We start from the raw sequence: 14,233 nt of genomic DNA, 5'->3' as shown, positions 1-14,233 counted from the left end.
AGACTCTTGGCCGAGATGCTATTGACCGAATCCAATGCGTGCACCGGGCAACCGCGCGCCGCGTTGGAATTAGTCCGGCTGACACGCTGTTCCCCGAATGTGCCACCTCGGAGAATTGCGCAATGATATATCTGGAATAGTTTGGTTTCACAGCCTCCATTCCGTGGAACTCCCAGCTGAAAGGAAAGCGAGATTACCTGCAGTTCCCATCCTTCTCCAGAGCCCGAACCCATTCCGCAAGACCGAAGATGTCGGCCACAAGCACCGCGCCATACTACTATTCATACGTCCTGGATGCCGCCACGGCTGTCATCGGTTCGCTCCTGATTTACTCCGGGGTGGTTGGAACCTTTATCGACCCTCTCCGCTGTGAGTGCTGACCTGGCCCCCCTTGGAGCTTGCTGACTCGTCTTAGGGGCAAAGTTCTTTGGCCTTCCGACGGCAACCCCGGAGAATGCTGTTCTCTTTCCCTCGGCAACGGGCCGTAACCTGGGTGCAGGGATTTTCGTTTGGATCCTGACGTTGTTAGGCGAGCGCAAGGTGTTGGGCATATTCCTCCTCTGCTGGACATGGGCAGGCATCGCAGATACCAAGATTCTCTATGAGCACCCGCACGGGCAAAGCCAGTGGATGCACATCAGAAACATCTTGATCCTGCTGGTGCTTGGGCCTCTCTTGATCCGATCGGCAACGGCGTGAAAGGAGTTTTACACGGATCCGGCTCTCGGACCAGCTGAAGTGACAAGCCTTGTTGTCTTTCTGAGGCACTCAGGAGTAGTTGTATAGATTGAATAGCCCCAGTGCAGTCAGCTGGGCTTGTTTACGCCGGTTGTGTGGCCACGAATGGAAGTGGATAGTAATGGGGGTGTCCGGAGAAGATTGGGTGGAACAGACTGGGTTCCAATCTGATCGAGAAAATAGAAATACGTGAAGCTTCTACATAACATCCATTCAGACCTCTGCTTCGAGATGCGTAGCTCCAGTATACTCCGCTCATAGTGGAGATGGGAAGGCTGCTACGGGAATACTCGAAGCATCGGAATCCGGTGGCGGCACATCCCGAAAAAAAAAAAAAAAAGGAAAAAAAAGGAAGCGAAATCAGCAGCAATCTTTGACAACGAGCGTAAGATACGAGCGGCCATGTTGATAAATGGATCAGAATGGGCAATATACCGAGCGCCCCTTCAGCTCGCTGATGAGCAACGGACTTGGCATGTAGCAAATAAGCGACCCTCATCTCCATCGTGTCAAAAGGACCCTCGGATCGTATCAGTCGGGATGAAGGACGGGCATTTCGGGGACGGGTGAATCGCGGAGAGATGATGGCTTTGGGGGCTGAGTGATATCGCTGTTGCCGGGCCTCCGGAATCAATGCTCTTGTCCAGTGAGATGCCTTATTAGTCGGCCTTGACAACACCTGGCTGCGGTTGCTTCTCCTTGAGTCCCTCGAAAAGTCTCTCTCACTCTGAAAGAGTGGCTTTTAAGGAGTGGCTCGTCTAGACAACTTCATCAGTCTTCTTCCTCCCGGTCATCCGCCATGACGCCCATCTATACACCCACAACCAGTTCAGATTCCGACCGGGAGACGCACCGGCTGAAGCTCGTCTACTTCAGCAATGAGTTCCCGAGGGATGATTTACAGGGCGTGTTCCGCCGCCTGCATACCCACAGCAAGGACAGCAGTCACCCCATCCTGGCCGACTTCATATCCAAGGCGACCTGGGCCATCAAGGACGAAGTGCGGCAGTTGCAGACGGAGCTGAAAGACCTGATTCCGCCGTTTGAGACTCTCTTCAGCTGGGCTGAAAACACAGAGCTTCGAGAAGGTCTGATATGCGGCGCTGTGGACGGAGTGTTGCTTCTCGTGGTTCAATTGGCAACGTACATTGGGTGAGTGAGCTGGCATCTTGACACGGAGGTAGCTGACATCCTCTCCAGATACGCAGAGAATCGTCCCGACGATCTGGTCGACTTTACGAACACAAGCCTTGCCGGCCTGGGACTTGGCCTTCTGGCATCGACCGCCGTCTCATTGTCTTCATCGTTGGCTGACTTGCCGGAGGCTGGTGCGGATGCAGTGCGTCTGGCTTTCCGCCTGGGAATCCATGTCCAGAGCGTCTCTGCAAATCTGGAAGCCCGTGAGCCGTCAGAAACCCCCGATACCTGGGCGTATGTCGTGCACAATGTCGACCCAGAGGCCGTCCAAAAGGAGCTCGACACAATCCATGCCCAGAAGGAAACGCCCGCCACTGGGAAGATCTTCGTCAGTGCCGTCAGCCGCACGTCTGTCACAGTGAGCGGACCGCCAGCGCGGTTAAAGGCCCTGTTCATTACGTCTGAGTTCTTCCGCGAGTCGAAGTTCATTCCCCTTCCCGTCTATGGCGGCCTCTGCCATGCGCCCCATGTCTACAACCTCCAGGATACGCAGAGCATCGTCCGTGGTAGCTCATTGAACACAGTCCGGACAAACTCTCTGCCAGCGATACCACTCTACTCCACCAGCACCGGTCAATGCTACCAAGTCAAGAACGCTATAGAGCTGTTCGAGGCTATCGTCTCGGAGCTCCTCACCCAAGCAATATACTGGGACCGTGTGATAGCCGGCGTCGTCGAGAGAGTCGAGACCACTGTCGCCGCGGGAATGCTGGTGCATTGCTTCGGTAACTCCATTCCCCTCAACGATCTCACGACTGAGGTGAAGAACAGCATTACGCACCCTAACGTCTCAATCAACAATCTGATGAACTGGCTCACCGAACCCACGCCCCAGTATACTACCCCCCGCAGCCCGGCACAGGCTAAGCTAGCGATCGTCGGCATGGCCTGTCGGCTTCCTGGAGGCGCGACAGACCTTGAACAATTCTGGGAGATTCTAGAGAAGGGTTTGGATGTCTCACGACAAATCCCAGCGGATCGGTTTGATGTCGAAACGCACTACGATCCAACTGGCAAGGACCTCAACAAGACGATGACCCAATACGGCTGCTTTATCGATGAGCCCGGCTTGTTTGACGCGCCATTCTTCAACATGTCTCCTCGCGAAGCTCAGGTTGTTGATCCCCAAATGCGTCTGGCTCTCGTCACCGCGTATGAGGCGCTGGAACGTGCAGGCTACGTCGGCAACCGCACCGCAGCGACGCAGTTACCGCGAATTGGCACCTTCTATGGCCAGGCTGCAGACGACTACCGTGAAGTCAACCAGGGCCAAGAGGTTAGCACTTATTATATCCCAGGTGGCTGTCGTGCCTTTGGCCCCGGCCGGATCAATTACTTCTTCAAGTTCGCGGGTCCCAGCTACAGCATCGACACCGCATGCTCCTCCGGACTTGCGGCGATTGAGGTATATAAACCCACTCTCGTTTGTATATCACGTTTTCCAGTTACTGACAAATATGCTTAGGTCGCCTGTCAAGCGCTGTGGAACGGCACTGTGGATACTGCCGTTGCAGGAGGTGTCAATATCTTGACCAACCCCGATGGCTTCACAGGCCTCTGCAACGGCCACTTCCTCACCAAGGGACACAACGCTTGTAAGACGTGGGATGCAACTGCTGATGGATACTGTCGTGCGGATGGTATTGGATCATTGGTCATCAAGAGACTTGAAGACGCAGAGGCTGATAATGATAATATCCTGGGTGTTATCCTTGGAGCTGGCACAAACCATTCAGCAGAAGCAGTTTCCATTACCCATCCCCATGCGGGCCATCAAGCCTACTTATCTCGCCAGGTCCTCCGACAAGCGGGTGTCGACCCCCTGGACGTGTCCTACGTCGAGCTCCATGGCACAGGTACTCAAGCCGGGGACCACGAGGAGATGCAGGGTATTATGGACGTCTATGCTCCGCTTACCAGGCGTCGGGGCAAAGACCAGCCGCTGCACATCGGTGCTGTCAAAGCAAATGTCGGCCATGGTGAGTCTGTTGCAGGCACAACAGCCTTGATCAAGGTTCTCTTGATGCTCCAGAGGAACGCCATCCCACCGCATATCGGCATCAAGACAGAGATCAACCCCAAGTTCCCTCGGGACTTTGATAAGCGCAATCTCCATATCCCTCTCGAATTGACAAATTGGCCGCAGGTCCCTGGAAAGAAGCGCCTTGCCGTGGTCAACAACTTTGGCGCTGCTGGCGGGAACACGACGATGGTGCTGGAAGAGGCACAGGCGCGCAACATCACAGAAGCAGACCCGCGCAAGACGCACATCGTCGCCGTCTCAGCCAAGGTTAAGGCATCATTGACTGGGAATATTGAGCGTCTGATTGCCTATCTCGACGCAAACCCAGAGACCAACCTCGCCGATCTTTCGTATACTACAACCGCTCGCCGCTACCATCACTCGCATCGCCTCGCAATTTCCACCTCCTCAGTAGATCAACTGAAGAAGAACCTGAGTTCCGCCTTGAACAATGTCGATTCAATCAAACCGGTTGGAAAGTCGGGCCCTCCGCCAGTAGCTTTCAGCTTCACCGGCCAGGGCGCCTCGTACAAGTCGATGAGCCTGGAGCTGTACCACGATGTACCGACCTTCCGGGAGCATATCCAGCATCTTGACTCTGTCGCTCAGGGCCAGGGCTTCCCCTCGTTTATTCCCGCCCTCGACGGATCACATCCGAAGGACCATGCTCATTCTGCCGTTATCACGCAGCTTGCCCTGGTCTGCTCCGAGATAGCGCTGGCCAAATACTGGATTTCGCTGGGTGTGAAACCAGATGTCATCATTGGCCATAGTCTCGGCGAGTATGCTGCAATGCACATCGCCGGTGTTGTCACGGCCAGTGACACGGTATTCATGGTCGGGCGCCGAGCTCAGATGCTGGAAGAGAAGTGCAAGGTTGGGAGCCACAGCATGATGGCCGTTCGAGCTCCTGTTACCCAGATCCAGGAGTCCTCCGAGGGCAAGCCGTACACCGTGGCCTGCATCAATGGGCCTTCGGATACAGTGCTCAGCGGTACCAAGGAGCAGATGGACGACATTGCCGTCTCCCTTCAAAAGGCCGGCTATCACTGCATCAAGTTGGATGTAGCGTTTGCCTTCCACTCAGAGCAAATGGACCCGATCCTGGATGACTTCGAAGCCATTGCAGCAAGCGGTGTCCTCTTCCAGGAGCCAAAGGTGCCTGTCATTTCTCCCCTGCTCGGCAAAGTGATCTTCGATGGCAAGACACTGAATGCGAACTATGTCCGCCGCGCCACGAGGGAGACTGTGGACTTCGTCTCGGCTCTGAAGAACGCGGAGAAGATCCATACCATTAGCGAAGGCACTGTCTGGGTCGAAGTCGGGCCGCATCCTGTGTGCACCAACTTCATCAAAAATACCATATCATCCGTGGACGTTGCCGTCCCATCGTTCCGCCGGGGCGAGGATAACTGGAAGACGATGGCGGATGGTATGGCCGCTCTTCACCTCGCCGGTGTTGAGGTCAGCTGGAATGAGTTCCATCGCCCGTTCGAGCGCAGACTTCGTCTCCTGGACCTCCCAGCATATGCGTGGAACGAAAAGACCCACTGGCTGCAGTATAAAGGGGACTGGTGCCTGACCAAGGGCAATACGTTCTACGACGCCGAAAAGGAAGCTGCCAAAGCGAAGGCGCTCCCGGCCAGCGAGATCCAGACCACGACGGTACAGCAGATTATTGAGGAGACGTTCAATGAATCGAGTGGTACGGTCGTCATGCAGTCGGATCTGATGCAGGCCGACCTCCTGGCCGCGGCCCATGGGCACAGCATGAACAACTGCGGTGTGGTGACGTCGGTAAGTTGTTGTCACAGCGACAGTGGCATTGAAGTGTCTGTAAGTAACGGTGGATTGCTAACTGTGCTTGTAGTCCATCCATGCCGACATTGCGTACACCCTGGGCGGCTATCTCCATCGCCGTCTGAACCCACGAGCCAAGGACGTCAAGATGAACGTTGCCAACCTCGTCGTCACCAAGGGTTTGGTCGCCCAGACAAACAAGAAAATCCCCCAGCTGTTCCGTGTGACTGCTACCACGGCCGATGTTCACTCAGGCGTGGTCGACCTGACCTGGCAGAACGTGGACAATGATGGCAACGTCGACGAGCCATTCGCCACGGCTAACCTTTACTATGGAGATGCTTCCGAATGGATATCGTCTTGGGAACCCGTTACACATCTCGTCCACAGCCGCATCCGGGAGCTCGAGAGTCTGGCAGCGCAGGGCAAAGCCAACCGCTTCTCGCGGAATATGGCCTACACCCTCTTTGCCAGCAACTTGGTGACCTACGCCGACAAGTACCGCGGCATGCAATCGGTGGTCCTGCATGAATTGGAAGGGTTTGCTGATATTGAGCTTACTACCAAGGAAAGTGGTGTCTGGACCGTCCCCCCATACTTTATCGACAGCGTGGCACACCTGGCAGGCTTCATCATGAACTGCTCCGACAGCATCGACACGCAAAACAACTACTGTGTGACCCCTGGCTGGAAGGCAATGCGATTTGCAAAGCCTCTAACAGCCGGTGCCAAGTATCGCTCCTACGTGAAGATGATCCCGACGGCTGCGGACCCAACAATCTATCTCGGCGACGTCTATATCATGCAGGACGATCTCATCGTGGGTATGGTGAATGGCATCCAGTTCCGTCGGTATCCTCGCATTCTCCTCAGCCGCTTCTTCTCGCCACCGGATAAGGGTCTTGCAAACGACGTGAAGCCAAAGCCCGCTGCTTCTCACACGCCTGCTCCCGCGTCCGCACCACGCCCACCAGCGCCGAAGACGCCAGCCACCGGGCATGTCTCCAGTTCCGAGAAGAAAGATGTGAAGAGCACGCTGCCCTCGAGTAACGTTGCTAGCGCTACGCCTGCTCCGTCGAAGGAAGCTGCACCTGCTGCACCTGCCGCTCCGGCTGCCCCGGCTCCGTCCGACAAGGGCGCAGCTGCGTCCGGCGGCATCTCTGAGAAAGCGATCCTGCTCATCGCGAACGAGGCGGGCCTGGATATCTCAGACATGGATGATGGGGCTCGCTTCGCCGACCTGGGGGTCGACAGTCTCATGTCGCTGGTCATCTCGGAGAAGTTCAGGACGGAGCTGGACGTCAAAGTGAACGGAAGCCTGTTCTTGGACTATGAGACGATTGGAGACTTGAGGGAGTGGCTAGACGAGTACTACAGTTAGATGGGTCTATTGTTTCCTCTAGATTGGTGTCTATTCTGTGATTATAGTTGTACATCCTAAATTGACTGCTTTCCGTACTGTGAAGGATACTCTCCGTAGAATTCCTCTTCTCCTTTGGCCATCCAATTTCATATTCTGTGATTACACCGACGCCGTTTCTTCCGCATTACCACCGAGGCAATCTCCCGAGCCCAGGTCGGGTGGATGTTGCTCAGCATTGCTGCGCTTCGTCCCTTAACTGTTGGCCTTTGCCCTAACGGTCTCCAACGCGGTGGCTTCAGCGATACACGACACATCGCCATGGATACCTCCAGCAAGGTCTTCGCTCAGGACGATGAGTTTTGGGACAACTATCTTCGCGGGCGTCCACAGGTCCCGGACGCCTTCTGGGACTGCATCTTCGGCTATCACCAGGGCAAAGGCAGCGACTTTGGGACTGTCCACGATGTCGGCGCTGGAAATGGACCCTACGCACAGAGATTACGCTCTCGCTTTGACAACGTCATCGTGTCAGACATCGTAGCCGAGAACATTCGCCTCGCCCGCCAGCGTCTCCGAGACCAGGAAGGCTTCCTCTTCCGAACGGCACCGCTGGAAGACGCGGATGACATCCCGACCGGCAGCGTCGACATGGTGTTTGCGACCAACGTGATGCATTTCGCGGAGCCACAGCATGCTGCCATGGCTACTCTTGCGCGCCAGCTGCGTCCGGGTGGCACCTTTGTGGCATCCCTTTTCGGTCCCGCACGTTTTTGGGATGCAAAGCTCCAGAATCTATGGGAGCGAATCAGTCACCAAGGAGGCCGGGAGCTTCTCGAAGTGTCCGACGATCCAGACCAGATCATCAAGGTCATGGCGCGTACGGAGGACAGATACAACTGTGCCCCCCTTGATGACGAGCTTTTCCGCGACAGAACGCGCATCTACGTGAATATGGCGCACGGCGGCATCCAGGGCATGTTGCCCCCGGAACTCGCGCACAAAAACACCGAGCCCGATTACAGTGTGAAGGACACCAAGAGGGAGGAGACAATGGATGGATGGACCTTTCAGACCGATCTGGCGGGCGTCAAGGAGCACTTTGACTCGTTCCCCTTCATTTCGCGGTTTCCCGACGCCTTCACGGACCTGTACAAGGAGTTGGATGCGCTACTCGGTGATGGAAGGACCGTCGAGGGCTATTTCCCAGTTACCATAATCCTAGCTACCAGGAAATAGACACACAAAGTTCTCTCTTTGCTCCACGGCCTGTGTGACTGCCGAATTAATCACCCGAAGCGTCGGATTTGCTTCAGTATATATAGCCCGACTGGTGCCGGTCTCCGTCATCCATTGATCCACCTGCCTCTCACCATGCCTGCCCCAGCGCATATCCAGAAAGAGACGATTGACAGGTTTCTCACGGCGTGGAAAAACGGCAGCGCTCAAGACACTATCGCCCTCTGGTCCGATGACTTCGAGCAGCGCCTGCTGCCTCTGTCGCTGCAGCAGCCCTCGCGACCGCGCGCCCACGCCGAGTTCTTCTACCCGAAGCTGGTAAACAATCTCACAAACTGGAAGGTCGGTGAAATAAAATGCCCATCTAGTAACGTTCATGCTTATGAAGCTCATCCATGCAGCTGGATATCAAGCACATGGTTCACGACACGGACAACGGCACAGCGGCAGTCTACGCAACCTCGTCCGCAGAAACCCCCATCCCCGGAGAAATGTGGACGAACGAGTATGCAATCTTTTTGTCCCTGACCGAAGATGGCTCCAAGGTCAAGCGACTGGAGGAAATGGTGGACTCTGCATTTTACCAGCACTTCTTCCCGAAGTTCCAGAAGTACCTGGCGGAACAGGGCGCACTCAGTAGCTAGACGAGCGATAGGTTTCTTTTTTTTGATATGACCCGTTTTCATCTGATATTATCCTGAGTCAATCTCTCAAAAATCGGCGTAATTGTCGGACACCGGACGGGTGTGGGACAAATCGATATATGCCGATGTGGCTTACCCTTCTTAAGCCCGAGACATCCAGGCGCCTGTCAGCAACAGCGAGCATCGGCGATGGCGTCCAACAACACGTACGCGGTCCTAGGATCGACCGGAAATTGCGGCCGGGCACTCATCCAGAACCTCCTCGACAGGCCCGGCGCCCGGATCAACGCATACTGCCGCAATCGATCCAAGCTTCTTGGGCTTCTCCCGGACTTCAAGCCCGGCGGAAGGATCGAGATCTTCGAGGGAAGCATCCACGATGTCGAGCTCCTCACCTCATGCTTGCGCGGTTGCCGCGCCGTGTTTCTGGTGGTCTCGACGAACGACAACATCCCCGGCTGTCGCCTCGCCCAAGACACCGCTGCCGCTGTCATTGCGTCGCTCCAGCATCTCAAGGAGCGCCAGGGAGACGGTAGTCCTCAGCCACCCAAGCTGATCCTCCTGTCATCGGCGACGATCGACGACCACTTCTCGCGTCACGTCCCGTACGTGCTCCGAACGATCCTCCTGCGCTCCGCGTCGCACGTCTACCATGACCTGATCGAAACCGAGAAACTCCTTCGCGCCCAGGAGGACTGGCTGACGACGATCTTCATCAAGCCTGGCGCTCTGTCTGTGGATATTCAGCGAGGACATGCGCTGAGCCTTACCGACGAGGAGAGCCCCGTGTCTTACCTGGATTTGGCAGCTGCCATGATTGAAGCCGCAGACGACGGCAGCGGGAGCTATGATATGAAGAATGTGAGCGTCGTCAACGCGAATGGGAAGGCCAAGTTTCCCACCGGCACTCCAATGTGCATCTTCATGGGCCTGCTGCGGCACTTTTTTCCATTTCTACATCCGTACCTGCCCTTAAACACGGGCCCCGGGTGATTCTACGAGTTGGTAGCAGATAGTATCAATTAGTTATTCAATTTCTCCTGTCCAAGACTGAATCCTCCGTGCCACAGTCGGGCTGGCGTCATCTAAGTCTTCAGAGTCATTACATGACCGTGCAATTGTGACCTCTATCCGAGTTGGATTATATTTATAGGAACATCTGTATCTATACGTCCGATACCTCAAGCGGCACCACCATCCAGAGTGATGACCTTGCCGTTCACCCACTCTCCTTCTTTGCTCACCAGGAATCCCACCACATTCGCGATATCCTCGGGGAACCCATTCCGATGTAGCGGCGACGCGTGGGCCGCCATCTGCTGACGCTCCTCCGCCGTGAACTTCTCGCCGCCGGGGATGTAGTGGTGCGAGACGGCGTGGAACATGTCCGTGACCGTGCCCCCAGGCGCGACGCCGTTGACGGTGATCTTCTTGTCGCCGCAGTCCTTGGACAGAATGCGGACAAAGGAGTCGATGGCGCCCTTGGAGGCCGAGTAGAGCGAGTGCCGGGGAACACTAAAGTCCCTGGACGTGTTGGAGGAGGTGAGGATGATGCGCCCACCCTCCTCGAGCACACGGTACGCCTCGCGGGCGACGAAGAACTGCCCGCGCGTGTTGAGGCTGAAGACGCGGTCGAATTCCTCCTCCGTCACCTCCTTCAGGTGCCCGAAGCTGACGACTCCCGAGTTGCTGACGGCGATATCGAGACGTCCGAAGTGTGCGACCGCGTCGTCAAAGAGCTTGACCGTCTGCGACACGTCGCGCACGTCGGCCTTGAGGGCGATCGCATCCGAGTTGAAGCTCTTGATCTGGGCGACTACCTTTTCGGCGTGTTCGGCGGAGTTGGCGTAGTTGACGACGACTTTGGCGCCGAGGCGACCGAGATGGATGGCAATGGCGGCGCCAATGCCACGGCCGGACCCTGTAACGAGCGCGACTTTGCCGTCCAGGCGGCCGGGGATGTAGGGCGCTGTCATGTTGGATGGGATGGGAAGAAGTGCAGTGAGCTTGAGGCAAGGAAACTGTTGGTTGAGATCTCGAAGGGGTCCAACGTTGAGCGAAAGCAGATGTCATATACCTCCGAGTTCCTATCGCGGCGTCCAGCATTCCCGACGTCCGATGTCGAAGCCCTAGTAGCTCGGGATGTCGCCCTCGGGGTATTGAGAGCTGATCGCGACGCCGGAGGATTGTTTCTCAGCGCGTCAGAAATTTCTCCTCGATGGTTTATCAACAGAAACTCCAAATTGAGAGACTTTTCCATTCACCGATTCGTCCCTACACTTCCAATCTCCAGACCTGAGACTCAGCATCATGGCTAAAGGCGTGCCCGCTTACGAAGGTATTCGTTTCCGACAGGCATATCCGCGCTCATCCTAACTGCAGTAGACCTCACCGGCTGTCAATTCGCGCTCTTCGAATGGGCCGAGAGCTACGACAGCAAGGACTGGGCTCGTCTTGCCCAGTGCATTGCCCCAACGCTCCATGTACGCGTCTCATACTCCCCGTGGCAAGCTGCGTCTGACGTTGTAGATCGACTACCGCACCGTCATGGGCCAGGAATGGGAGTCGATGCCGGCGGCCGATTTCGTAGCGCTGGCATCAAGCCCCAAGTTCCTCGGCAACGCGCGCATCAAGACGCAGCATTTGATCGGGGCCTCGAAATGGGTTCAAACGGGCGAGGACACCATCACGGGCTATCACCAGATGCGCGTGGCGCACCAGAAATACAGCGATGATGCGCTCACGGAGGTCCTGCACAAGGGTCATGCCCACGGCAATGCCACGACCAAGTTCCGCAAGGTGGAGGGCGAGTGGAAGTTTGCAGGGCTGGAGCCGGGGATTCGATGGCATGAGCACGATCTCGACAAGATCTTTGCGGACTAGCTGTATCTGAGTCGAAGAAGAAGAAGAAGAAGAAGAAGCAAGATTAGCACCATTCTCCTACATCGGTGAGGCTGGTAATGCGCGAAAGCATCAAACGTTACAATGAGCAGACTTATACTTGAACTGGTCAACAAATCTAGACAACAACTTCATGTACTCATTCCCTCCTGTATTCAATCACGATATCACACTCTAAGTAAGAATCTCCTTCAGCTTCAGATCGGCCTTGCGCTTCTCCTCGGCCAGGATCCCCGCAAAGTTCGCTCGTCGCGGGACAAATTTGACCCCGAAGGGCTTCGGCCTGAGCACCACAGAGGACGTGAACCCGGTGAGGATGTCGGTATGCAGCGGCTCGGTAGGCACGATATCAAACGCCCACAGGATCTGCGCAAACCCAAGGCGCATGTTCTGGAAGAAAAAGTCCTTCCCGGGGCACTCCCTGCGTCCGGCGCCAAAGGTGTAGAGCGTCTTCCTTCCCACCTGCGAGATGCCTTTTTTGGCCCCAAACTCGTCCAGGATGAATCGCTCGGGCATGTACCGGTCGGGCTGGTCGTAGAACTCCGGGTCCTGCTGGATGGTCCACTGGTTGAGCACCACCGTCGCACCCTTGGGGATGTGGTAGCCCATGACGATCTCGTCGGCGAGCGTCTCGCGCGGCAGGCCCAGGGGGGACACTGGGCGCCACCGCAGAGCTTCAGTCACGCAGGCATTGAGATACGGGAGCTCATTCAGGTCGATAGATTCTGGAAGAGCCGTGTCGCTGTTGAATACGCGGTCAATCTCGGCCTGGGCCTTGCGCTGGGCCTCTGGATGGGCAGCCAGGGCAAGGAGGATGATCTGGAAGGTGACCACCGAGGAGTCCACCGCTGCGTCACTGTTTGTCGTCAGCACCGACTAAATTTTATTGCAGAGACGGGTACGTACAGCATTCCGCCCATCATCAGCTTGATCTCCTGCTCTGTGAAACGGCCCTCAGGCGCAGTGGATGGATCGACTGACTGCTCGAGAAGCCTGGGGATGAGCGACTGGAACGTGCCATGACGAGCTTTCTTCGCCTGGTTCATCATGGCCCCGTACGCATAAAGCAGAGCTTTGCGTGTCTTTATCGCCTTGCCCTTCCACCCGGCAAAGATTGCCGGCACCCAGCGCAGGATGGGGAAGATGTCGACCGGCGGTGCACTGGCAGGATCGACCAGTTCTTCCATCAACCCCTGCGAATAGTGATAGTCATGGACCCAGTTCTCGTCATAGTCTTCGACGGGAGATCCGCTCAGCATGGCAATCGGCGTGGTTACACCCCTGCGGACTGAAGTCAGCATACCGGACGTGCGAGGGAGTGGAAGGCGCTGCGCACCATTGGTTAATATGCTCCATCCAGTCATCACTCGATTGGAACAAGTTATAGATCAGACGCGTGCCTGCTGCCTTCTGCATGGGAGCCAGCTTGAACAGTCCCTGGCCGACAAGGAACTGCTTGGTGATTGTACGCAGCCGCCGACTGTAGTCATTCCGCATGAAGAGGCTGTACGTGTTGCGGGCGTCTGGCAGGATGTGTTCCTGCGCGATGTACCGCGGGGGCCTCGCAGAGAAGTGCTGTCCACGCTTGACGATGTGCTCGTAGATGAGGTTGGCGTCGTTCAGAATGACCATATTGTTCGGTCCCAGCTTGAGCCCGACAACAGGACCGTACTCTCTCGCCCATTCATGGTACTTCAGGAACGGCAGAGCGAGCGGAATCTGATGCAGGTTACCCAGACCGAGCAGCGTGCGAGGGCCGGGAGGGTAGTTTGCCGGCCGTAGGGTTGATAGGAGCCATAGTACTCCGTTGTACAGGGAGATGCCACCGACAACGACCAGGGCGAGAAGCACCGGCGCGCTTAATGCCATTGTCTTCCAAAATGATCAGACTATCGTGAAGGGCAGCTCAATGAATCACAATGGCATTCAAGCTACAATGCCACGACATGCACCCCCCCGCACCTTTATTGAGAGACCCTACGGGCTCTCTACGGCTCCAGTCCTCCCCTCAGGCCGTTATTGACACGGAGGATAGACGGCTAGCCACGACAAGGCCCCGTACGAGGGCGTGGATTGCCCCTCATCCTCCAGAACGAGGGAAATCGCCCGAGGACCCCCTGCCGCTCCATTGCAGCGTATGCTCCGAGTTGGGGAATATGGTACAATTAGTTAATTATACCGCTCGGAGAGATTCACGCATGAGTCATGGTGCCAGATGAGAGGAGGGTTGCCTTCACCCGAAGCGACTTATCGTTGGAAGCATGGCACCGCCACGGGCACGGGTTGGTATATCAGGAACGACAGAGACGTAAAGGAAAAGAAATACAGCGA

The 14,233-nt window shown here is 56.2% G+C and overlaps 8 protein-coding genes across 8 annotated transcripts; 6 read left to right on the top strand and 2 right to left on the bottom strand.

Moving 5' to 3' along the window:
- Positions 1-154: 154 nt before the first annotated feature.
- BJX67DRAFT_342934 (DUF4267 domain-containing protein) lies at positions 155-934 on the top strand. Its single transcript, XM_071028093.1, has 2 exons — positions 155-369; positions 416-934. Exons 1-2 carry the CDS (start codon positions 249-251, stop codon positions 697-699), a joined length of 405 nt encoding a protein of 134 aa, XP_070890728.1. The 5' UTR covers positions 155-248; the 3' UTR covers positions 700-934.
- Positions 935-1,537: 603 nt separating this feature from the next.
- tpcC (non-reducing polyketide synthase tpcC) lies at positions 1,538-7,217 on the top strand (the record flags this gene model as incomplete). The annotated part of the gene is made up of 6 exons (XM_071034479.1): positions 1,538-1,890; positions 1,939-3,340; positions 3,401-3,575; positions 3,609-5,755; positions 5,829-6,712; positions 6,791-7,217. 6 exons carry the CDS (start codon positions 1,538-1,540, stop codon positions 7,137-7,139), a joined length of 5,310 nt encoding a protein of 1,769 aa, XP_070890727.1. The 3' UTR covers positions 7,140-7,217.
- A 222-nt stretch (positions 7,218-7,439) lies between these two features.
- tpcM (methyltransferase tpcM) lies at positions 7,440-8,357 on the top strand (the record flags this gene model as incomplete). The annotated part of the gene is made up of 1 exon (XM_071032118.1): positions 7,440-8,357. The coding sequence occupies one exon, from the start codon at positions 7,440-7,442 to the stop codon at positions 8,355-8,357; it is 918 nt and encodes a 305-aa protein (XP_070890726.1).
- A 135-nt stretch (positions 8,358-8,492) lies between these two features.
- On the top strand, positions 8,493-9,001 carry BJX67DRAFT_377481 (nuclear transport factor 2 family protein; the record flags this gene model as incomplete). Its single annotated transcript, XM_071032117.1, has 2 exons — positions 8,493-8,699; positions 8,759-9,001. The coding sequence occupies 2 exons, from the start codon at positions 8,493-8,495 to the stop codon at positions 8,999-9,001; spliced, it is 450 nt and encodes a 149-aa protein (XP_070890725.1).
- Positions 9,002-9,190: 189 nt separating this feature from the next.
- On the top strand, positions 9,191-10,012 carry tpcG (oxidoreductase tpcG; the record flags this gene model as incomplete). The annotated part of the gene is made up of 1 exon (XM_071034478.1): positions 9,191-10,012. One exon carries the CDS (start codon positions 9,191-9,193, stop codon positions 9,992-9,994), a length of 804 nt encoding a protein of 267 aa, XP_070890724.1. The 3' UTR covers positions 9,995-10,012.
- A 101-nt stretch (positions 10,013-10,113) lies between these two features.
- BJX67DRAFT_342930 (putative hydroxysteroid dehydrogenase) lies at positions 10,114-10,999 on the bottom strand. Its single transcript, XM_071028092.1, has one exon. The coding sequence runs from the start codon at positions 10,975-10,977 to the stop codon at positions 10,183-10,185; it is 795 nt and encodes a 264-aa protein (XP_070890723.1). The 5' UTR covers positions 10,978-10,999; the 3' UTR covers positions 10,114-10,182.
- A 312-nt stretch (positions 11,000-11,311) lies between these two features.
- arp1 (scytalone dehydratase arp1) lies at positions 11,312-11,884 on the top strand (the record flags this gene model as incomplete). Its single annotated transcript, XM_071032116.1, has 3 exons — positions 11,312-11,339; positions 11,387-11,484; positions 11,531-11,884. The coding sequence occupies 3 exons, from the start codon at positions 11,312-11,314 to the stop codon at positions 11,882-11,884; spliced, it is 480 nt and encodes a 159-aa protein (XP_070890722.1).
- A 192-nt stretch (positions 11,885-12,076) lies between these two features.
- Positions 12,077-13,771, bottom strand: BJX67DRAFT_389205 (cytochrome P450; the record flags this gene model as incomplete). Its single annotated transcript, XM_071034477.1, has 3 exons — positions 12,077-12,758; positions 12,809-13,183; positions 13,239-13,771. The coding sequence occupies 3 exons, from the start codon at positions 13,769-13,771 to the stop codon at positions 12,077-12,079; spliced, it is 1,590 nt and encodes a 529-aa protein (XP_070890721.1).
- Positions 13,772-14,233: the final 462 nt, after the last annotated feature.

This window comes from Aspergillus lucknowensis (genome assembly GCF_044049455.1).
Source record: "Aspergillus lucknowensis strain CBS 449.75 chromosome Unknown BJX67scaffold_3, whole genome shotgun sequence".
Lineage (NCBI taxonomy): Eukaryota > Fungi > Ascomycota > Eurotiomycetes > Eurotiales > Aspergillaceae > Aspergillus > Aspergillus lucknowensis.
This window is presented reverse-complemented; position numbering and strand designations above follow the sequence as displayed.